The sequence below is a fragment of the Staurois parvus genome, unplaced genomic scaffold, assembly GCF_062004578.1.
Source record: "Staurois parvus isolate SC_StPar_1 unplaced genomic scaffold, SC_StPar_1.0 ptg000165l, whole genome shotgun sequence".
Taxonomy (NCBI): Eukaryota; Metazoa; Chordata; class Amphibia; order Anura; family Ranidae; genus Staurois; species Staurois parvus.
The window spans coordinates 9,958,955-9,984,000 of record NW_028317961.1 but is presented as its reverse complement, the minus strand read 5'-3'; the positions used below and the strand labels follow the sequence as shown (position 1 = coordinate 9,984,000).

Genomic DNA, 25,046 nt, shown 5'->3' with positions numbered 1-25,046 from the left:
TGTCTGCACCATGGGGTGCACGTGGTCGGCCAGAATTTGTACATAGTCACTGGCAGTGACTCTACCTTTCAAGGTGATGATGAGGCCTGCAGAATACCAAGATATGGCTGTCCAAACCATGATTTCACTGCTGCCACTTTACCATTGGCACAAGACAGTCCTGGTCGTAAGCTTGGGTTGGTGTTTGCCACACTAAAACACGTCCGGTGGCTGGAAATGGTGTGAAGCTCGATTCATCAGACTATATTGCAGTCTTCCATTGATCGATAGTCGATGATTTATGGGTATTGCACTACTCTCTCTTCTGAGCATTAATATCGGTCACTAGTTTTTTGGCAATTGCTGCTCGCCTGTGAATGTTTTGTTTATGGAGTTCCTCTGCACAGTTTTTGTGGACACGGGCTTAGGAAGACAGATTGAGCTCTGCAGTCACTTTTGCAGAAGTTATTTTCTTATTCCAGGTCACAATCCTGCGCAATGTCCTCTTTGTCTCTTTTGGTTAGTAAACCATTCTTGTGCTCATCAGATGTTTTCACAGGAACTGTATATGCCATCATAACCTTTGATACTGTATCTTGCGACATGGCAAATAAATTGGCAACTTTAGTTGCAGAAGCACCAGCTAAATGGCCACCAACAATTTGCCCTCTTTGAAACTCAGCGGAAGCAAAAGAATGTTTTCACTTCTGCTTTCAATGAGAAACATGTCGTCGCTTTCACACCTGCAAATCATGTAGTGTTTCCATATTTTTGTCTAACCCCTTTATATACAGTATATGTGTGTGGTGTGACGTTTGTGAAGTTTCTTAACTCAAATGTAGCGCTCACCAGTGATTCAAGTTTATTCTGGATTTGCCTTTTCAGGGCTTGTTGGCCCACTTTTATTGAAACAACAGACGCGAACAGTTCACATCAGTCCGTATCGCTCATAGGGGTTTCCACCATCAACACAAAATACAGTAGTGTTCAGTCTCCTGGCTCTCTTTAGCAGCACTGCTGCACAGGCTTCATGCCCTGGTCCTCCTGACCATCTACACACCATCCCTGTGCTCATGCATAAACACTGTACCTCCATCAACTCTGTTTTACCAGCTGCTCCTCCAGCTTGGGCCTCTCTATCCATTTCCTAGATTGCATCTTGCAGACACCTCTTGCTGCTCCCTTGCAACCTCTCTGGCTCAAGATGGAGCCCAGAACCCTAGTTCTAATTACCCTCAGAATCCAGCACACATCTTCATCATTAATATACCGGTTGCCTGCAAAACCCGTTCCAGTCTGTCTTTTAACACCGTGACCGGGCTCTGCATTGTCAGTGTATGCATATGTATGTAATATATGTATGTATGTAGGTAGGTATGTATTAGAATATCATGCAAAAGTTCATTATTTCAGTAATGCAACTTAAAAGGTGAAACTAATATGAGACACATTACATGCAAAGCAAGATAGTTCAAGCCGTGATTTGTCATAAGTGTGATGATTATAGTTTATAGCTCATGAAAACCCCAAATCCACAATCTCAGAAAATTAGAATATTACATGCAATCAATAAAACAAGGATTGTACATAGAACAATATCGGACCTCTGAAAAGTATAAGCATGCATATGTACTCAGTACTGGGTTTGAGCCCCTTTTGCAGCAATTACTGCCTCAATGCGGCGTGGCATGGAAGCTATCAGCCTGTGGCACTGCTGAGGTGTTATGGAAGACCAGGATGCTTCAATAGCGGCCTTCAGCTCTTCTGCATTGTTCGGTCTCATGTCTCCCATCTTTCTCTTGGCAATGCCCCATAGATTCTCTATGGGGTTCAGGTCAGGCGAGTTTGCTGGCCAATCAAGCACAGTAATCCCACGGTCGTTAAACCAGGTTTTGGTGCTCTTGGCAGTGTGGGCAGGTGCCAAGTCCTGCTGGAAAATGAAGTCAGGATCCCCATAAAGCTCGTCTGCGGAAGGAAGCATGAAGTGCTCCAAAATCTCCTGGTAGACGGCTGCATTGACCCTGGACTTAATGAAGCACAGTGGACCAACACTAGCAGATGACATGGCTCCCCAAATCAACACAGACTGTGGAAACTTCACACTGGACTTCAAGCATCTTGCAGTGTGCGCCTCTCCATTCTTCCTCCATACTCTGGGTCCTTGGTTTCCAAATGAGATGCAAAAGCTGCTCTCATCAGAAAAGAGGACTTTGGACCACTGAGCAACAGACCAGGCCTGTTTTTCTTTAGCCCAGGTAAGACGCTTCTGACGTTGTTTGTTGTTCAGAAGCTGCTTGACAAGAAGAATACGACATTTGAAGCCCATGTCCAGGATCCGTCTGTGTGTGGTGGCTCTTGATGCACTGACTCCAGCCTCAGTCCACTCCTTGTGAAAGTCCCCAACACTTTTGAATGGCCTTTTCCTGACAATCCTCTCCAGGCTGTGGTCATCCCTGCTGCTTGTGCACCTTTTTCTTCCACACTTTTCCCTTCCACATAACTTTCTATTAATGTGCATTGATACAGCACTTTGGGAACATCCAACTTCTTTTGCAATTACCTTTTTGAGGCTTTCCCTCCTTATGGAGGGTGTCAATGATGGTTTTCTGCACAACTGTCAGGTCAGCAGTCTTTCCCTTGATTGTGATTCCTACTGAACCAGACAGAGACCATTTAAAGGCTCAGGAACCCTTTGCAGGTGTTATGGCTTAATTAGCTGATTAGAGTGGGACACTTTGAGCCTAGAATATTGCACCTTTTCACTATATTCTAATTTTCTGAGATTGTGGATTTGGGGTTTTCATGAGCTGTAAGCCATAATCATCACAATTATGACAAATCATGGCTTGAACTATCTTGCTTTGCATGTAATGAGTCTATCTCATATATTTCACCTTTTTAAGTTGCATTACTGAAATAAATGAACTTTTGCACGATAGTCTAATTTTTCGAGTTTCACCTGTATAGTGTGTGTGTAATATATATAACGACCCCCAAAACAGGAATGGTTTTACAGGTGGAGGCCACTGACATACCTGGACCCTACAGAGATAGCACAGGTAGTACAACTCCTCCAGGATGGCACTTCAATACATGCCATTGCCAGAAGGTTTGCTGTGTCTCCCAGCACAGTCTCGAGAATGGAAGAAATTCCAGGAGACAGGCAGTTACTCTAGGAGAGCGGGACAGGGCAGTAGAAAGTCCATCCAAAGCAGCCAGGTTGCACCTCAGACTGTCTAGGAGCTCAGTGATGCCCTGGTCCAGATCTGGGAGGAAATACCGCAGTACACCATCAGTCATCTCTTTAGGAGCATGCCCCGACAATGTCAAGCATGCATCCAAGCACGTGGGGACCAAAATGAGTACCATTTTGAGTTGCCGTAATGACATTTCAGCAAAATGGACTAGCTTGCGGCATAATTTTTTCACTTTGTCGGGGTGTCTTTGAATTCAGTCTTCTGTAGGTTGATAATTTTCATTTTCCATCAAATGATGGGGCATCCTTACATTCCTAACACATTACCCAGTCCATATCAGTATAGATATCCAGCATGATATTTTTCCCTATTGAGATCTGATGTGTTTTCTAAGTGTTCCTTGAATTCACATACACGCACACTCACTCCCTTTTAAAATAATCACATTTTGTTTCTTTGCAGTCTGAAATGTTTTTGTTTTATCAGCTGTATTTGCAATGTATAACATCCCAGTGAAGGGATATAACCCCAACATGTTAATTAAAAAAAAAAAAGAAATTCAACAGCAGAGTCACTGAGTTGGAAAAAGGATCACCCCCTCCTAAAGATGACTTGTAAATTCAATCAGGTGTAGCTAATCGCCTTCTCAATGGCACACAAAGCCGTCTGACTTTCATCAGTGGTCCTTTTGATTATCTCCACATGAAAAGAGCTTTCCTGGAGCACTTAAGACCCTGGTAGTGCAACTGAAGCAAATCATCAACTATGGGGGGCAAGGCACTGTCAAAAGATATCCAGATAAAGTTGTAGACACACAAGTCCGGAGATGGATACAAAAATATTTCAAAGGCTTTATCAATGCCTAGAAGCACAGTGAAGTCTGTTATTAAGAAGTGGAAGGTATTTGGTACAACAGACCCTCTCTGGATCAGGACGTCGCTCCAAACTGGATGAAAGAGCCAGGAGGAAACTGGTCAAAGTCTACCAAGAGGCCTACAGCAACTCTAAAGCAGTTTCAGGAATTTATGACAAAGTGGTCATTGTGTGCATGTGACAACAATATCACAAATTCTCCACAAATGTCTTGTATTGTTGAGGGTCGCAAGAGAACATCCACTCCTAAAAGGCTACATGCAGTCACAACTGAGCTTTGTCAAAACGCACTTTGAAGATTGTGAAGCTACATGGAAAAAGGTGTTCTGGTCAGATGAGACTAAAATTGAATCATTTGGCCTCAACACTAAACGATCTGTCTGGCAGAAATCCAATCCAGCTCACCATCCAAATAACAACATTCCTAGAGTAAAGTGTGGAGGTGGTAATATCCTGTTATGGGGGTTTCTCTGCAGCAAGGACTAAAGCACTTGTCAGGGTAGAAGGAAAAAATGGATGGGACAAGATGCCTTCCACGTCTTGAGCAAAATCTGCTGACCTCTGCCAGAAAGCTGTCAATGGAAAGGTTTACCTTCCAACATGACAATAACTGAAAGTACAAAGCAAAAATGACCACAGAGTGGTTTAAAAGAGAAAAAGGTGAATGTCTTTGCATGGCCTAGTCAGAGCTCAGACTTAAACCCCCAGATCTAAAATCTGTGGGATAACTTCAGCCTACAGTCACCATTAAATTTAACTGACCTTGAGCAGCTCTGCACAGAAAAGTTGGCAAATATTGCAAAATCTTGATGTACAAAGTTAGTAGAGATATATCTCAACAGACTAAAGGCTGGAATTAAAGGAAAAGGTGGTTCAACAAAATACTTACACATGCGGTGATTTCCTTTTCCAACTCAGTGATTCTGGTTTTTTTTTAATTTTCTTTAAAACATTTTTCTGACATGTGGGTGTTACATCTTTCACTTGGATGTTATAAGTTGCACTGAGTAAATACATTTGGATCAGGAAGGATCGTGGGGCAAAGGACTTTGATTACTTTTTTTGGGGAAAGTGCAGCAAAGCCACTGTTCATTATTGGTTAATGGAACAATATACTGTAAATCAAGACTAAGTTCAAGTCATTTTAAGGATATTCTATTGTAGAAACAGGTATGTTTTTTGCATCATTGAAAATGAAACATACTGTGCTTGTAATAGTGTGTTTCGCTTAGTTAGTTTGGAACACGTTGCACTTAAATTAATTGCTTCTTCTCTTTCAGATATCATACTATTTGCTTTAGATTTGCAGATCATAATTCTCAGAATAATACACCTTGACAATCAAAATGTCGTACATGCTTTGCTTGCTGTTTAATGCACTCGGGTAATTTCCCAGACCTGCAGGCATTCAGCTTGCAGCTTTCCCAGAGTGACAGGCAGCACATGTGTTCTTTGTAAGTGTTCTCTGAGCAGGTGTTTGGAAACATTTTGACTCTATTAAAATGAACATTGATTGAAGTTTTTTAGAGCGGCTCAGGTAAGACGTTTGAAGAAATCCTTCAATTATGAAACATTACCTGGGATTTTTGCTGCCAGGCACTTGTCCTTGTTTTATATACCCTATGTTTCATTTATTTACATTTTGTTAATGTATACCCTTGAGTATGAAAAGTTTAGATTTAACTTATTTGACCTAATAATAAAAGCTTTGTGTTGGTTGCATTAACTCCCTTGATAAAGCTGCATGTTAACACTTGTCTGGATAAAATCTTTGACATTTGGCGTGCAGTTTTAGAAGATGTTCTATCATTTGGCTTCCTTTTCAGGTGTATGTCTACAACTGTCCTCAGACAAGAGGTCACTGTTGTAGTATGTTGAAATCCATTACGTTTTTTTCAATCTCCTCAGGAGATAACTGGCTTTTTGTTTTATGGTGGTGTCATTGGCTTATATTCTTTTTCTTACACATGGTTTTTACTCTCTACCCTTCCATCCAATATTGAAGGGGGTGAGAACTATGGGTTCAGGGGGGGGTGATGTTATTTGCCCTCACCTATCTAAATAGGTCAGGTTGAATGTACGTCTGGTGGAATAACCTTCCATTGTAGACATTTCTCTAAATGCAGATGTACATTGACGATTTAGTGACCTCATAATCCTTTACCACTTGCTGCCCGCCCATAGTACATTTACTGCTTGCGGGTGGCATGGGCAGGCTGGATCACATGCATGTACGTCATCCAGCGTGCTTTGTGTTAGGGGCACACACACACCAGACACAGCAGATTGTGGTTCCCGGTACCCAGCTGCTTTGAGCTGCCCGGGGATCATGTGATTGCTATTCGATCACATGATAATGTCAAGAAAGCTGTTATGAATGAATCTCATTGCACCTCGCATGAGGTATCGCCACAAACGGTATAGCGAGAGCAATATTTCTAGCGCTAGACCTCCTCTGTAACTCTAAATGGGTAACCTGTAAAAATTTTTAAAGCGGCGCTTATGGAGATTTTGAAGTACTGTACTTTGGCGCCATTCCAAGATCGTGCGCAATTTTAAAGCGTGGCATGTTGGGTATCTATTTACTCAACACAACATAATTTTATATATATGTAGTTATATTTACAGGTGAAACTCGAAAAATTAGAATATCATACAAAAGTTAATTTATTTCAGTAATGCAACTTAAAAGGTAAAACTAATATATATGAGCGACTCATTACATGCAAAGCAAGATAGTTCAAGCCGTGATTTGTCATAATTGTGATGATTATGGCTTACAGCTCATGAAAACCCCAAATCCACAATCTCAGAAAATTAGAATATTGTGAAAATCAGTTAATTTGGCCATAACACCTACAAAGGGTTCCTGAGCCTTTAAATGGTCTCTCAGTCTGGTTCAGTAGGAATCACAATCATGGGAAAGACTGCTGACCTGACAGTTGTGCAGAAAACCATCATTGACACCCTCCATAAGGAGGGAAAGCCTCAAAAGGTAATTGCAGAAGAAGTTGGATGTTCCCAAAGTGCTACATCAAAGCACTTTAATAGAAAGTTATGTGGAAGGGAAAAGTGTGGAAGAAAAAGGTGCACAAGCAGCAGTGATGACCGCATCCTGGAGAGGGTTGTCAGGAAAAGGCCATTCAAAAGTGTTGGGGACTTTCACAAGGAGTGGACAGAGGCTGGAGTCAGTGCATCAAGAGCCATCACACACAGATGGATCCTGGACATGGGCTTCAAATGTCGTATTCCTCTTGTCAAGCCACTCCTGAACAACAAACAATGTCAGAAGCGTCTTACCTGGGCTAAAGAAAAACAGACCTGGTCTGTTGCTCAGTGGTCCAAAGTCCTCTTTTCTGATGAGAGCAGCTTTTGCATCTCATTTGGAAACCAAGGACCCAGAGTATGGAGGAAGAATGGAGAGGCGCACACTGCAAGATGCTTGAAGTCCAGTGTGAAGTTTCCACAGTCTGTGTTGATTTGGGGAGCCATGTCATCTGCTAGTGTTGGTCCACTGTGCTTCATTAAGTCCAGGATCAACGCAGCCGTCTACCAGGAGATTTTGGAGCACTTCATGCTTCCTTCCGCAGACGAGCTTTATGGGGATCCTGACTTCATTTTCCAGCAGGACTTGGCACCTGCCCACACTGCCAAGAGCACCAAAACCTGGTTCAACGACCGTGGGATTACTGTGCTTGATTGGCCAGCAAACTCGCCTGACCTGAACCCCATAGAGAATCTATGGGGCATTGCCAAGAGAAAGATGGGAGACATGAGACCGAACAATGCAGAAGAGCTGAAGGCCGCTATTGAAGCATCCTGGTCTTCCATAACACCTCAGCAGTGCCACAGGCTGATAGCTTCCATGCCACGCCGCATTGAGGCAGTAATTGCTGCAAAAGGGGCTCAAACCAAGTACTGAGTACATATGCATGCTTATACTTTTCAGAGGTCTGATATTGTTCTATGTACAATCCTTGTTTTATTGATTGCATGTAATACTCTAATTTTCTGAGATTGTGGATTTGGGGTTTTCATGAGCTATAAACTATAATCATCACACCTATGACAAATCACGGCTTGAACTATCTTGCTTTGCATGTAATGTGTCTCATATTAGTTTCACCTTTTAAGTTGCATTACTGAAATAATGAACTTTTGCATGATATTCTAATACATACCTACCTACATACATACATACATATATTACATACATACACACATATGCATACACTGACAATGCAGAAAGAAAGATGAGAGACATGAGACCGAACAATGCAGAAGAGCTGAAGGCCGCTATTAAAGCATCCTGGTCTTCCATAACACCTCAGCAATGCCACAGGCTGATAGCTTCCATGCAACACTGCATTGAGTTAGTAATTGCTGCAAAAGAGGCCCAAACCAAGTACTGAGTACATATGCATGCTTATACTTTTCAGAGGTCCGATATTGTTCTATGTACAATCCTTGTTTTATGGATTGCATGTAATTTTCTAATTTTCTGAGATTGTGGATTTGGGGTTTTCATGAGCTGTAAGCCATAATCATCACAATTATGACAAATCACGGCTGGAACTATCTTGCTTTGCATGTAATGAGTCCATCTCATATATTAGCTTCACCTTTTAAGTTGCATTACTGAAATAATGAACTTTTGCATGATATTCTAATTTTTTGCGTTTCACCTGTATACATATGTTTTTAAATTTTGTTTTCAATTTGGGTTATAAATAGTTTTTTTTTTTTTTTTGCATTAAAAATCATTAGTGTCGTTTCTCCCATAAATTGCATTTGAAAAAGCACTGCGCAAATACTATGTGACATTAAAAAAAACTGCAACACCCACTGTTTTGTTCTATAGGGCCTCTGATTAAAAATATTTTGTGCTAGAAAATTACTCGGAACTCCCAAACATAAAATATGATTATTTTTACATGTAGGAGGGAAATGTCAGAATAGGCTTGGGAAGCAAGGGGTTAAGGAAACTGTAGTGCTGACCAGGGAAATAAGTGTGTCCCATAGCAGCAGCATTTGAACTAGATTGGCGTAACAGAATTTCTGGTACTATAATTTTTATTGAAAATAAAAAAGAAATACATACAAGAGTCACCCACACAGGGGGCCTTATGCAGACATGCATAAATATAAATCGCTTACATCTTAAAACAGCAGTTATCAAAAAGGTGGTGTGTGCATGACAGTTAAGACTACATTCACACTGAGCTGAGCGTTTTTCAGGCATTTTTCTTCCGGTGTTTGTGAGCGTTTTCTTTTTAGCAGATTTGCAAATATTATAGGCGATTTTTCATTTAGGCAATTTTGCTGTGGCAAATAGAAATAGCTGCTGTTTAAGTTTAAAAAGCAATAATTCTTACTGTTCAGGCGGTTTCTATTCAGAGTCTATGGGGACAAAAGGCTCAGATCTGCCTGAAAAGTAGCGTAAGTACTTTTTTGAGCGACAGGCGTTTTGCTACAGGCGACAGAATGCTTACGTGTGAACAGGGGCCATTGGAAATAATGGGATTTTACTTGCTAAGCATTTCTAAGCATCAAGCTTCCAGCTGAAAAACGCTCAAGTGTGAATGGGGTCTTAATGAACAATATTGCAGAGATTGGACAACTTGACTGCACGACTTGGGCTGTTGGCCTAAACAACAGGCTAAATCTAAAGACCCAGGTACATGTGAGGACAGTACTGAGAAGGAGCCAGAAGAGATGATATGGGTACAGAGTAGGAAAAAGAGAGAGGGGGGTAGAATCCCGCTGACCCTGGTGGTAATTCACTAAGAAGTTAGAAGGTGCCATAACTGGCTGGGTGTAGTGTTGGGGAAAGCGTATGATAGCCAAGGTTCCCATATTTTCAGAAACTTAGAAGGGGAGTCATAGAAGATGCTTACCATCTTTGGCTTAACAAGATTTCCAATTGTTTGGCAGGTAAAACACTTCACATGCTGTATATGTATATCATCTGTTTATGTAGTTTGCCTGAAGTTCACTGCAGTGACTTTTTCGGCTGTATGCCTTTAGGCCATGTCAATAGGTCAATTAAATGGCCACTTGGCATGTTTTTCTTTAGTATGGATCTTGTTTTAAAATGTGTGTCATGGAAGAATTAACTTACAGTAGCTTTATGATAGTTGTAAAGGATTGAAGATATGGAAGTGTTTAATCCTTTGGCATTTTATGTGCATATCTTGACGCTAGCTGTATTCAGTAACCGTAAACTGAAACCAGAGTTTGTACAGAAAACCAGAGAGAACTAAGGGAGGATAGTCAACTATGAAAAAAAGACCCCTCAAGAAAAGAGGTGCGTGAAGAAGGGAATTATAACCAAATCTCCAAAAACTAAAAGAAATGTAAAGATGTACAGTATACGTACAAAAAGGTTTTACAATACACGTTGTCTCATGTTTTATCCCTTTTAAAGACCCTGGAATTGCAAGTGATCTGGTAATTTGCCAGAAATGCACTGAAATAGATGTATCTAGTTATGTAGATAATATGTCATTTTAAAGGCAGTTTTTCTTCATTAAAATAAGATGTTACAATTACCTGTTCTGTGTGTTGGTATTGTACTGAGCAGTGGATTACCGCCTCTTCTGGAGTCCCTGCAAGCACTTCACAGCTTGGCCAGACTCTCCCCCAAAGGATTTGACAGACAGCAGCAAGAACCTACTATGCATGGAAGAATTTTTACCCTAATGCAGGAAATGCATTAAGGTAAAAACGCTTAGACTTTAGAGCCACTTTATGCTCTCACAGGTAGGGCTCTCCTGTATTGAATTACATCCTAACTGTACTGTCTCACTTTATTTTGTAAAGCATTGCACGTACTCTTGAGTCTATATAACGGGTAAAATTTAAGTTTTGAACACGTCACCATTTTTTTTTTTTTTTCGGTAAATATATTTCTCAAGGTGCTATTGACATGAATTTTTCACCACATGGCGGTAACATCCCATGCAATCCATACATATGAAGAAACCAAAACAAATATATTCAGAAATTAACCACTTGCCCTCCAGAGGAATTACCCCCCTTCCTGACCAGGCCATTTTTTGCGATATGGCGCTGCGTTACTTTAACTGACAATTGCGCGTAAATTAATTTGATTTACGTGAAAGTTTATAGCATCTACAAATAGTGGTATAAATACTGTAATTTTTATTTTTTAATGCTTGGAATGGCGGCGATAAGCAACTTATAGCAGGACTGCGGTGGGCATTCTGACACTGGGGGGGAATTGACTGCCACTGACATCCCAATGACACTAATACAGTGATCAGTGCTAATAAAAACTGTACTGATGACACTGGGCAGGAAGGGATTAACATCTAGAGCGATCAAAGTTTTACTAGGGAGACATGCTGCTGTGTGAGAAATACACAGCAGCATGTCCTTGCCGACAGGAGAGAGACCTGTGTTGTTTACACACGTCTCTTCCCTGTCAGCTTTGCCCGACGATCGCCGGCGGAGAATCTCCAGCCGGGATCCAGTGATTGACATTCCTAGCCTCCAATGGTGGTGTGTGCAGGGCTGTTCGCGTGCGCCCCTCACCCAGAAATGCAAATCAAGTGTATATATAAGTGATTTTACACAGCCCTGCCACCATATAGCAGTATTTATACTACCAGGCGGCTGGCAAGCGGTTAAGTTATGTGTAATAAAATGTAAAGACGGGGAAAAATTATTGAACACCTGAAGAAAGGGAGGTGCAAAAAAGCATGGAAAGCCAAGACATCAGCTAAAATCTATCAGTAATTAGAAAGCAATCCTGCCCCTTGTCCGTGCAAATTAATATTAGCTGGTTCAGTCTCAATTGATGGCCTATAAAAAAGTGTCTCATTACCGAGGTGTCACACAAGAAACATCTCATGATGGGTAAACGCAAAGAGCTCTCTGAAGATCGTCACAACCTTATTGTTGCAAAACACACTGATGGCATTGGTTACAGAAAGATTTCTAAACTTCTGAATGTTCTAGTAAGCACTGTTGGGGCCATAATCTGGAAGTGGAAAGTACATAATTTCACCATAAACTGGCCGCGACAGGGTGCTCCCCACAAAATGTCTGAGGAGTGAAAAGAATTATCAGAAGAGTTGTCCAGGAGCCAAGGACCACTTGTGAATAGTTTCAGAAAGACCTGGAATTAGCAGGTACATTTGTTTCAAAGAAAACAATAAGTAATGCACTCAGCCGCCATGGCCTATATGCACGCTCACCACGCAAGACTCTGTTGCTGAAGAAAAAGCATGTTGAAGCTCGTTTTAAAGTTTGCTGCACAACATTTAGACAAGCCTGTGAAATACTGGGAGAATATAGTCTAGTCAGATGAGACCAAAATTGAAACTCTTTGGATGCCATAACACACACCATGTTTGGAGGTCAAATGGCACTGCATATCGCCCCAAAAACAATATACCACCAGTGAAGTTCAGAGGTGGGACCATCATACTTTGGGGCTGTTCTTCAGCATACGGTACTGGGAAACTTCATGTCATTGAAGGAAGGGTGAATAGAAAAATGTACCAAGACATTCTTGATAAAAATCTGCTGCCATCTACCAGGATGATGAAGATGAAACGAGGATGGACATTTCAGCAACACAATGATCCCAAACACAAAGCCAAGGAAACTCACAGTTGGTTTCAAAGAAAGAAATTACAGCTGCTAGAATGGCCCAGCCAATCACCTGACTTGAATCCAAATGAAAATCTATGGAAAGAACTAAATATCAAAGTTCATAGTTCAAGATTTGAAGACTGTGTGGAAGAATGGGCCAAAATCACACCTGAGCAATGCATGCGACAAGTATACCTATACAGGAGGTGTCGGCGTGTTCAATACTTTTTTTCCCTTTGTCATTCCATTTTATTACACATAACTTAATTTCTTAACCATTTTTGTTTTGGTTTCTTTGGGTGTATTGATTGCATGGGTTGTTACCAACGTGGTGAAACTTTCATGTCAATAGCACCTTTAGCGCTGTCTCCTGCACTGAATGCAGAGAAAAGATTTAATGGTGAATTATTTTTTTTTTTTCTTGGAGATTCTTCAGCTAGTTCATTTTGCTGTAATTTGTACTTCTGTTACAGAGCACATGCATATATCAAATGTCTTTTTGTAATTAACATTATCTTTTGGGATTGGCCCACTTATTAATGCTAACTATATTGTATGCTCTGTTTTTTTTGTTTTTTTTTCAGCTGCTCAGTTCATATATTCTAAGCGTGACAGACACTCAAGCTTTACTGAGCCTTTGGAAGAGGAGGAGGAGTATGAAGATGAAGAACTGGAAAAACAAAGGGCTTCAAATATTGCTTTAAGTTCATTTGATCAAGGTATAGTTATTACTAAAGTAGTAACAACGCAGGCCTGTTCGTTTTATCTCCTTTTTGTTAGCTATTGACCCCCTTTGGACTGCTTGTCAAGCAAAATCCTGATATCATGGGTTTAAAGTTAGCCTCTATCACCACAAAATGTGTTTATTTGCTGACCGTGTTATTGTTTTATGACAAACCCCAAAATCCCTCGGACTGGTTTGGTGTTGATCAGAGCACTGTTGCTAGCTTCAGTGGCTGTGATGGCACTGGTGTGGCAGCAATCAGAAACACTGCTTCTTACATACATGGGTCTGTTGACACTGCAATTGGTGTGCTGGTGATCAGGAACACTGTTGCTGGCTCTCACTGGGGCTGGTGTGGTTGTCAGAAACATTGTTTCTTGCTATACTGGTCTAGTGTGGTTATTGGGGATACTGTGACTGGCTATACCATTAATCCCTGTTCACACAGGGCTAATCAATGCATACCCTGTGCGGGTGCCAAGTGTACCCACATGGGAATTCACAGGTGGTCCGTTCATTCCTGTGCAGCTAGTCCTGTTGATGTCTGTTGGGATGCAGCAGCTGCACGGACACAACTGCTTCTCTCAATCTGACGTCTGTGGGGGCGCATGTCCCTGAGCTCACAATGTCTACATTTGGGGCCATGAACCCGCATAACTGTCAAATTGGGAGCAGTGGCTGTGTCCATTATGGTGACACTGGGACTGGTGTGGTGGTGATCAGGGACACTGTTACCGGCTGCACTAGTAGGATGTCAGCATAGCGACACTGCTCTGGTGACTGTTTGCAAAAAAAAGAAACCTAGTCACCAGAGCAATGCAGTGTTACTGTATTGCTGTGTCTAGTGATAGACACCGGCTGACTGCAGTGGCATAAACTGCTATCAAAGCAACCTGCTAGTGATGCTTATCACTAGCTACTGCAGTACAAAGTCCTTATAGTGACACTGCTCTGGTGACCATTTTTTTTTTTTTCTTATAACACAAGGAGTGTCTATTTTTGCCAAGCCTTTAATATTCACTCTATTTCCTTTTACAGCAAATTGCTATGAGTGGAATTGATACAAAGGCTGCAACATGCAGCCTATGTTTACAAGTGTGTTCTCTGTGATTGGTAACAGCGATTACTTGGTACAGGGCCTTATTCATTGGTCCTGTACCTTGATCTATGATCTGATGGACACCGCAATCATAGAGCGCACCGCTGCACACCCTAGAGTGTGCACATGAACAGTGGAAGGCTGTATATACAATATGGGTATCCAGGACGCCACCGCTTGGTCAGGCGGAAAGGCAGTCAAAAGTGAGTGCACATCCACAATATGGCTTATTTAGGTGGATTGGGTTCTTGTAACATTAAGCTTTGACAAATAACCTGGAAGCTGATTGCAAAATCTGCTGCAGCTCTGCATAGAAACCACTCTCCAGTTTTATTAAATCAACCCCATACCGCCAACATTTTGTCTAGGCATAGTCGCTTAAGTAGAGCCCAAGGATTGTTTTTGAATAAGAGGCACGCTTGACACTATTTCTATATATTTGAAAATATTAGGACTTTTTTCTAGCTTATTGAGTTATTGATGGATCCACTTTAAATAGCAATGAGGACTTCTGGGAGTGGAACTACAATGACTGGCCATACTTTAACAGGGTTCCAAGTAGTCCGTGTTTATCAACGTGGTTCAAACAATTGGAGGATGGGGTATGAGTAGGACTAACATTCTCCATTGAATGTAGGTACTTACTAAATGAGGAATAACTTGTTACCATGATTTTTAGCAGTTTAAAAAATGTTTTAAATTTTGAACATAAACGTGTATGTGTGTGTATGTGTGTGTATGTGTGTGTTTCTGTGTTCTTCTGTTTAACATGAAGAGTAACTACTGAAATTTTTATTTTTTTTTTTAAATTGTATCTAAATGTAATTTTTTGTATATTCTAGCTCGTTTATACTCCTGCCTGGAGCACATGAGGGAAGTCTTGGGAGAGTCTGTTTCAGAGCAAGTTATGATTGATGCGGTATTGAAATGTCAGTTCGATGTCGCCAAAGCCCTCGATCTAGTGTTCAAGCAGGACTGCAACACAAGCACCAAACCTGTGAGCCAAGACTTGCCCTCTATGGGAAAACCAGCAAAAGGTAGCTTTTTTTTAAATTCAATTCAAAATAAGTTTTGTTTATGTAAAGATTAGAGAGAGAGAGATCACAAAAGTATGCTTGAATTAATCACACTCAGAGCTGGCATCCATCTTTAAAAACCCAGCAGCTAGTATATGACTATATAGGTAGCTCTTAAAGATGCATAGTTAAAGTGATTTGTAAAGGTTTTTTTTTTTCTTTTCTTAACAAACATACTTTCTTGCTGTGTGCAGTGGTTTTGCACAGAGCAGCCCTGATCCTCCTCTTCTCGGGTTCCCCACTGGTGCTCCCCACTCCAGCTGAGTGCCTCCACATCACTTGCTATGGGGGGCACTTATGTGTGCTCGCTCCCAAACCCTGCTCTGTGTGTCCATGCAGGGCTGTGCTCCCTCATCAAGATCTGGCTTAGGTTTGTATCTAGGAGGGGCCACGGGGGAAGCTGCATGCAGAAGGTTTTTTGTTTTAATGCATTCTCTGCATGAACTAGTAAGGAGAACCAATCACTAATTGGGATTTTTTTATTTGAATTTCCACTCTTTAAATGTTCTCATACATTAATAGTTTTAATAGTGTAGCCTTGCCTCTCAGGGAACACTTCAGGTTAGTGGTACTACTTGGTAAGGAAAGGGAAAAAAAACATAGACAGCCATAACATTTTTTCCTGCTGTCTGTGACCCCATAGGCAGATATCTTTTCCCTTTCTTCATTAGTTACTAATGCCATTTTAGAAAGCAAGTAAGTTAGAAATATTATTGAGTGAAACAGACAACAGTTAAACCAGTTTGAGATTTTACCACTTTTTCAAAAATGTAATTTATGTGTAAATCCAACCCTTTTTTCTTTTAGTTTTGAATAGTGTGGTGAGGGGTTAGAACCTCTGTCTGTGCTTGATCAGCTTCAGCAGAGTGCAGAGGTGACATTAGGTGTCCAGTAAACTCTTAACGTCTCTTTAACCTCTTTTCTACCAGGGTAATTTTTAATTGTTTGCACCTATGTTAAAATCTGCCATTTTGTTTGCTTAAAAATTACTTTAAACACCCCAAACAATTTGTAAATTTTATGAAAGAGGATGCCCTGTAGAATAAAATGTTGGCAGTTGCAGTTTTTATGTTGCATATTGATATTTAGGCAACATATTTTTGGGGAAAAAAATTAACTAAAATGAATTTCATTGCTAACAAGCACAATATAATACCCAAATTGTTGGTAAAATTTAAAACAAGGGGTTGTGTTGAGTAAATATTAAACAAATCAAGCCTTTAGCCCTGGTTCACATGCGACTTGACAATTCAAAGTTGCACCCCATTTGTGGCAATGGAACCATTCAAAGAGTCGCAGAGACTTTGAAAAAGGTTCCTGCACTATTTCTGTGTGACTTCATTGCGACTTGCATTGATATCATAGAAGTTTGTAAGGTGGATGAGTCTGGCTGCAACATTCATGATGAACTGAAGATGGAATAGCATATGTAAAGGTAATCAATGCGGAGGGAGTTGCAGTAGTTGAGGCAAGAAATGAACAGGGAGTGAAGTAGAAGCTTTGTGGTGTCATTTGTTAGGAAGGGGCATATTTTACAGATGTTGCAGAGGTTGCGGCGGCAAGCTTTGGACATTAATTGGATATGGGGCTGAAAGAATAGTTCAGAGTCCATGTTTACACCTAGCACCTTGGCATATGGGGACTGGTTGATAGTTGAGCTGTTGATCTTAACAGAGAAGTGAACTTGGTTTTGGGTAGTTTGAGGAAGTGGTTTGACATCCAGTCCGTTAATAAATTAGTGATGCAAAGACTGATGGAGTACGTTGGCGGACCCCAACAGAGAAAGGAAGAGGAGAGGAGGAAATGAGATTTTAAGTGACACTGAAGATACGGTGGGATAGGTAGGATTAAGTCATTAAATGTACTGTTCGCAATTTTTATGCGAATATTTGTACAGAAATCTACTAGTGTATGACCAGCTTAATATGGGTATTCGCCCAGAACGTTAAAAAATTCTAATTTGTGTCTATTTGCTAAAATACTATGGAGAAAATCAGCTAAAACGGTGCACACAGAGTCTAATGCAGCTGTGCATAGTAACCAATCGCCTAACTTCAGCCTGTTCAATTAAATTTTCACAATAAAACCTGGAAGCTGATTGGTTACTATGCATAGCTGCACCATATTCTATGTGCATCGGTTTTAGTAAATCTCCCCTTTTTATGTGTAGAAAAAAAAAGCAAAAAAATCCTTGAGAGGGAGTTTAGCCCTTGTGCATTCTATCCGGAATTTAAAAATATCATTTTTGAATAGTTGCTGAAACATTATATGTATTATCTTAGTACTGTATGTATTAATATCAGAAACCTATCATTTGAAAGTTTGAACAAATTACTTTAACTTTGAAGACTAGTTTTAAATGAATTGTGCCACCAATTTTGTTGTGATATTTGGCAAATAAATGCCTTTTTGTGTTTTTTTTCCCTTCTCTTCTTTGTGCTGTTGAATTTGTGCTTGGACCCTTTGTTTTTTAATCTTTTAATCATGAAAATGTTGGCCATTGTAAGGTAAGAAGCCATATATTCTTCTAAAAACAGCTTATCTAATAACCAAGTTTTTTGTTGTGCTGCTCAGCACAATTCACAGTATATTGTTAATTCAGAGTCCATAAAATTAGGCACAGTGGAAAAACCATCAGAAAGTATTCTTGACCAGACTGACAGTAGGAAGGAAAGTCTATTTTCTGACTTTACTTCTTGTTTGTCTTTATCTGACCTGATAAATGAAAGTTCACATTCAAACCTTAGTAGTTCAAAATCTGCTGCTTTGTCTGAAATGAGTCTATCTGAATTGCTTTCACATCCAAAAATCTCAGAGGGTTCAGGTCCGTCAGCAACTAAAGCTCTTGAAATAGCCAGACACTCTAAACATACAGCCGAGATACCAAATTTAAAGGAATTGCAACTAGACCATTCTGTAAAGAGATCAGATCATACAGATCATGCAAACCATGAATCTTTGGGAGCCTTGAACAGCTTCCATACATCTTTTGTTCCTAAACATCTTGCACCAGAAAATCATGTCTTAAATGAACAGATTAATTTATTTGGCAGTCTAAGCTCATTTTTAAATTCTGAGGATAGCATGTCCTCTGATGGAGAAAATTTGTCTGTACCCAAATTTGGAAGTCCATCACTGGCAGATCTGATACTGGAGCATAAGGAGAGGAATGCCCTTCAAGACCTTGGTATTGAAACTCCACAGAGGAATCCGGAAGTAGAATTGCAGGCTGGCTCTAACGTACCATTTTCTCGGTTGCCAGATCTGTGTGATACATTAAGTGATGTCCCATCATTGACCACAGCCTTGTCATCACTAGCCGTTACTCAATTGAATGCTGTTAAGGAGCCAGAGATTTCCCTGTCTGATCTAATTGCTGAAGCTGATAAGCCTGTTTATGATGACTTCAATGTGTTTCCTATGCCTTTGACTGAAACTGATACAAATATTGATCTCCGCTTTCTCATTAGTAAACCTGTTGACACTTATCCTAGTCTTAACATAAAGTCAGTGTCTTCAGTACCTCTAGAATCAGAACAATCCAGTTACAGATATTCTCACCCTCGAAAATGTAAGAATCATAAAAAACGTACTCGTTGTGTAAAGACTTTAAAAGCAAGACCTTCTGCGTTTGCTTTAAGTTTATGTTATACATACATTCCATGCAGGAACACTGCCTTAGTGCTTCATCAGGACCATGAGCATAATTCATCACCTGTAATTGGTAACCCGGGTCACCCAGTACTGATCCCTTTTGATTTTCAAACACCCTCCCCTGATGACATTGTGAAAGAGTGCCAAAAAAAGGCCTTTACAAGATAATGCAAGCAATTTCTTTCCAAACTATTTTCTTACTTTTTTTTTTGCACTGTTGCTGTCCATTTTACAGTGATTTTATGTAAAGTTTTCCTAAAAGGAGGGATATGTCTACTTTATATTTTAGAAAGTATTTTTATTTTTGTATTTCATCATTTTCATCAGGGATTTTTAAGTGTTATTTTTAGATATTCAATCTGTATTGGTTTTCCGGATCAATTAATGGTGCTTGCCAGTATTTTGGACACAACCCCTTAAAGAAAATGATGTGCGCTGACTGAATTCTGCTACACAAGCATATTTTTCCTGAGACTGTCTTCAAAAAATAGCTCAGCTCTTTTTAAACCAGCAGTTTTACTGATGATTTTGTAAACATATGCTTGTGTTATAATTTCAGTATTGAAAGTTACTTTTTACTGAATGATCGTATGTGAAATAAAATGATTTTAATACAAAAGTTAATAATAATCTAGTAGCATGTTAACAGATTGTTTGCGTCCCCTAGTAGCTTTTAATAGCTGTTGCTTGACATGTGAAAATAGTTTTTTTTGTGCACCCAGAATTGGTTTGATTTAGAGTAGAATTTTTTCAAATATTTCTCCTTTTAAAAGATACAGTTGTTAGTACTGTCTGTTAAAGCTGAACTCTGAGCAAACAGAAAAATACATTGTTAAAAAATACATATTTGTGAGTTGCCTTACTTGCCAAAGTTGTTTTATCTCTGTCTATTCAGATTTACACAGTCCTGCCAGATAGCACAGCCAGCTTGGTGACCTGACTTTTACCTACTACAGTTAAGAAACATAACAGGGTCACTTGTTTTCTCCCCAGCCTGTGATTGGACAGTGAAGGAGCAGCAGGACTGCTGTACAAAGGAATACATAAGACATAAAACATTTCAAATTTAGGTATATTTACTAGTTGTATTTTTATTACCTCTGATATGAAAAAATAAATAAATAAAAAAAAAAAAAATTATATATATGTATAAAAACCCGTATTTGTGGTTTTGCGAATGTGAATAGAAGTCAGCTTTAATGTACAGCTTTCTGAACAGGGTGTAATATCTGGGCATGCAGATATGTAGAATGTTTGTTTATTTTGACCTACACAAAACAGGGTGTATAACACATACCTTAGAGCAGCATATTTAGGTCTATTTTAAGTTGCATTAAAATCTAATATATCATTGTTTCAGAAATTTGCTTTGAAACAACAAGCATGGGGAGCCTGAAACACTGTTGACTTGAGCTACTGTATCAAAGGATAGATTCATTTTTTAACTTAAAGACATGGTGGTTTATGGGGACTTGTCATCAGTGCATCAAAGCTCTGATATTCTTCTTGCTGTACTTCATAAAATATGTAGGATGGTAATCATCTGAGAATTAATTTATCCTCCTTAGGTATACTTCTTCAGGTATGTTTTATGTAGCTGATTCCAACGCTGGGTTCTTATGTTGGCTTAAAGTGGTCAGATTACAGTGGTTGCCTAAACCATCAAAAATATATTTAAAATGTTACATATTTAGGCCTGGTTCCCACCTATGTGTTTTTTATAGTACGTTTTCAGTTTTGAAGAAACACACTACAGTCTATTTAACATGGTTCTCTATGGGTCATATTCACATCTCTGCGTTTTCCACTGTTGCATTTTTTTGGAAAGGCTAAGGAACTTTTTTTTTTTCCCGCAGCAGGTTGCGTTTTCGGTTCCATAGACTTCAATGGAAACACTGTGGAAATCCATCAGAAATGCAATGCTTGCAACTTTGATGTGTTTCCGCTGTGTTTTTGCTGGTTTCCCCCACATGACAACAGACACCTCCCAAAAACACAAAACTCATCAAAAACGCATTAAAAAAGCTTCAAAGTGCACCAGGAAAACGCATCAACCACAATCTGCACAGGTGTGAACCAAGTGTCAGGTGCGATATAATATTGGGGGTAGTGTGAGACTAAAATCGTGAAAATGTAATTTAGATGTGTACAAGATTATTTCAATGACCTTGCTAATTTATTTAAAAATAATAAAAAAGAAATGGGAAAGTTACCTGATGCTGGCAACAGATATCTTGCAGCATCTAAAGAGATGATGAAATTTTTCTTTCCTGTAACTTAGGGGAGCAGCTGTTTCTGCCAGAACACCATGATTATTGCCAGCGGCTATAGCCTTTGGCTGTAATCACATGAAAAATCTGACTGGTTGTGCCCAAGTCCGTACAACAATTGCATTTGGTACAATTAGCCTGCCCATAGATGGTTTGAATCTCAGTCGGTCCCTGGTGAACTGGCAGAGATTCTAACCATCTATGTCTGGGTTAAAAGGCTAAATTTGGTTGAATGCTTATCGTGTTTCTCAATTGTGGTCCTCAGATAACCACAACTACCCATGTTACATTGATTGTATTTGATTCTGGACAGGTATTAGGATTAGTTATCTTGGATAAGTAATTACAACAGCTATACCTTCTGAGGTAAATCCTTCCAAAAACTCTTAACCCAAAATTGACACTTCTTTACTTTTGTTGCTGGTTTACTTAAAAAAACAAACAAAAAAAAAGCACAACATGCAATAGAAGACTGCATATACTTGTCCAGATGGGTGAACAAGTCTTTGCTCTGTTTCAGAATGTTCAACATTCAACACACTTTAGATGTGGCAGGTGCTTGGTCCGCGCAGCACTGTGGTTTTTACTGCTGGCTGCTATGCCACCATGGGGCACAGTAGGGATGAAGCAACTTGCAGGTGAAACCACAGCACACAGTGGGGGACCAGGCCTCCAACACACTTGGAAGTGTGTTGGATGTTGAAAAGCCAATGGCTTTGATCTGCAATAAAGTGAAGATTTCAGGAACAGCTGGTTGAACTGATGAGCGTAAGCAGTTTTTTTTTTTTTTTTTAGAGATTGTGTTCTGTTTTGATAATTTCCAAAAGTCCCTTAAAGCGGTATTAAACTCAAAACCAGGGGGGATGGACAATTCAATGTAAGGGTAACAAATGTTAGGAATATGCAGAAAATAGGGGGACCTGGCTGCTAACAATGAAATGGCATATCCAGCAACCACCTGCCTTCCAGAGGATTTCCCCCCCTTCCTGACCAGGTAATTTTTTGCGATACGGCACTGCGTTACTTTAACTGACAATTGCATGCAACTTTTTAAATAAATGAAATTTGTCCGCCCCCCCCCCCCCCCAAAAAAAAAATAGAGCTTTCTTTCAATGGTAGTTGATCACCCGTGTGTTTATAAAACCTATCCAGTAAACAAAATTTAAAAATACAATTTCTTCATAAATTTAGGGCAAAATGTATTCTGCTACATGTCATTGCTAAAAAGAATCCCAATACATGTAAATTCATTGGTTTACTTGAAAGTTATATCATGTACAAATGGCGGTATGTATATTGGAATTTTTTTGTTTTTTTACTAGTAATGGCGGTGATCAGCGACTTACAGTGGGACTGCGGTGGGCATTCTAATGCTGGAGGCAACTAACTGCTACTGAAATCCCCAGTGACACTAATACAGTGATCAGTGCTAATATAAAGAGCACTGACACTGTACTAATGACACTGGGCAGGAAGGGGTTAATATCTGGGGCGATCAAAGGGTTAACAGTGTGCTGTGTTTTACATAGTTTGTTGTGTGTGATTTACTAGGGAGACAAGCTGCTTTGTATTGCTCTGCTGTGCAGAGCAATACAAAGCAGCCTGTGTGTGCTGATAGGGTAGAGTACTGTGTTGCTTACAGACCTCTCCCATCAGGTCCGCCGACGATCGAGTCCTGGCAGAGATTCGGCAGGCAGAACACGGTGATTGACATGCCGAGGAGCCAATAGCGGCATGGGTAGGGAGCGTGTGCGCCTCCTACCCGGAAAAAACAAAATCACACACACGCACATATATGATTTTGCGCTTCCCTGCCGACCTGTAGAAGTACTTCTGCTATAGGGCAGGCGGGAAGCGGGTAATTTAAAGTGGTATTAAACCCCAAACCAAAAAGTTTAGGCTGCATTAGTTTTTCTTTCTTTTTTTTAGGGGTTTTGGGGCACCTTTGGACAGCACCATTGTCAGTCTGGGGGGGAGGGGAGTGTTAGATGCACACTGGTTTTGGATTTGATACCACTTTAAAGTGAACATGGAATAAGGAAGACATGGTGAAGACCATTCTTTTCATCTGATTTTTTTTTTTCTTTTTCCACTCAGAAGGATGGTGCCATCTTTGTTCAGGCATCAGCCTGCCCCATGGGTGACACAATCGTGTAATTCCCTGTGCCTGTTTAGTAGCCAGTATATTCTTGACACTGTATATACATCTCTCACAGATCAGCCAGGCAAGTGGGTACTGGATGAGGGTAGACTGAGGATTGCTTTCCAGTTTCCTGTAGCAAACTAGTGACCTCCTCCCACATTCTACTTTTAAGCTTAGGCACAGCCAATTGACTGAAGCTTAATTACTGCTTTGTAAAAAAAAAAAAAAAAAAACTATTACAAATGTATTTTGTTGCTGAATATTATGACCTATCAGGAATATAATCATGCAGCTTTGTAAAGTTAATTTATAGTGCGGATGTATATAATGGTATGTTGAATGTGAACTGTCTTAAAGGTTGCTGTACTTTTGAATTTTTGGAAGGGTTGGTCCATGAGCCACAGCCTACATATTCTACAGTATAGCTACCCTTTGTATACAGTTTTTAAAATTCTGTGTACAGCAAAACTGATATTACACTCTTTAAGCAAATCTATTTTAATGAATTAATGCATTTTTTAAATAAATGTGATTCTTGTTTGCTAATGAATTACACAATAAAAGGCATTGAGTAATTTACAGTTTTTCACCTACAATTGTATTTATTTGATATATTGCTTATTTTCTGTTGCTGCTTTGAGTGCACTTTGTGGTAACTGTATTGATTATTAAGTTTGCATAGAATCCTAAACCTTTTCAGCCTCATGCAAACTTTGTTTTATCCCTTGTGCATGAGATGCTGGTATTTTTGGACGAGCAGATGGCATAGGCGCCTTGTCTAGCCCCACCACTGGTAGCCTCTAAAATTGTGAGAGGCTGAAAGTTGCTGTGGGTTAGGGGTACTGAGTAGTACTAACCTTTTGGGCAGTATTTGCCAAGGACTAATGCTCGGAATGCACACTTATTTGCATTCTGGGCATTTGTCCCTGGGCGCATACTGCCTGATATGTTAGTACCTCTTAGTGTACTGTCTAGCTCCAGTAGCTTTCAGCCTCTCAGAGTTTTGTAGGCTGCTGGCATTGGGGTTGGATGATGCACCTGTCTTCTGTTCACACAGAAACATCAGAATTTCATGACCAGGGGCTAAACACCCAGTATGCAATGAGACCCTAATGATATTCCACAGAACTTCTGTATAGGCAGCAGGGGCGGACTGACAACTCATGGGGCCCCCGGGCAATAGGGGATCATGGGGCCACTGTGTCCTTGCCCAAACTCAAAAACGCCTATGAAGAAGGTACTAGGGGCATCTCACGGGGCCCCCTACTGACCCCGGGCCCTCGGGCAATGTCTGAGTTTCCAAATGGTCAGTCCGCCCCTGATAGGCAGTTTTCTACTCCCAGCTGATGCAAGTGTAGAATTTAAATTGTACCTGTACTCTTGGTAAACTGCCACTTCCATTAAGCAGC

General features: G+C 40.1%; 1 protein-coding gene across 2 annotated transcripts in view; it reads left to right on the top strand.

Annotated features, from left to right (window-relative positions):
• The window catches only part of HBS1L (HBS1 like translational GTPase), a 132,830-nt gene that overhangs the window by 9,203 nt on the left and 98,581 nt on the right, over positions 1-25,046 (top strand). Inside the window, exons 3-5 of one of the 2 annotated variants that reach the window (XM_089676200.1) lie at positions 13,256-13,390; positions 15,337-15,531; positions 18,083-24,218. In XM_089676200.1, the coding sequence (XP_089532326.1) occupies positions 13,256-13,390; positions 15,337-15,531; positions 18,083-19,392 (1,640 nt within the window). In that variant the 3' untranslated portion in view covers positions 19,393-24,218. Of the gene's footprint in view, positions 1-13,255; positions 13,391-15,336; positions 15,532-18,082; positions 24,219-25,046 lie in introns of those variants that run through there. The other variant, XM_089676199.1, reaches the window with a different exon arrangement.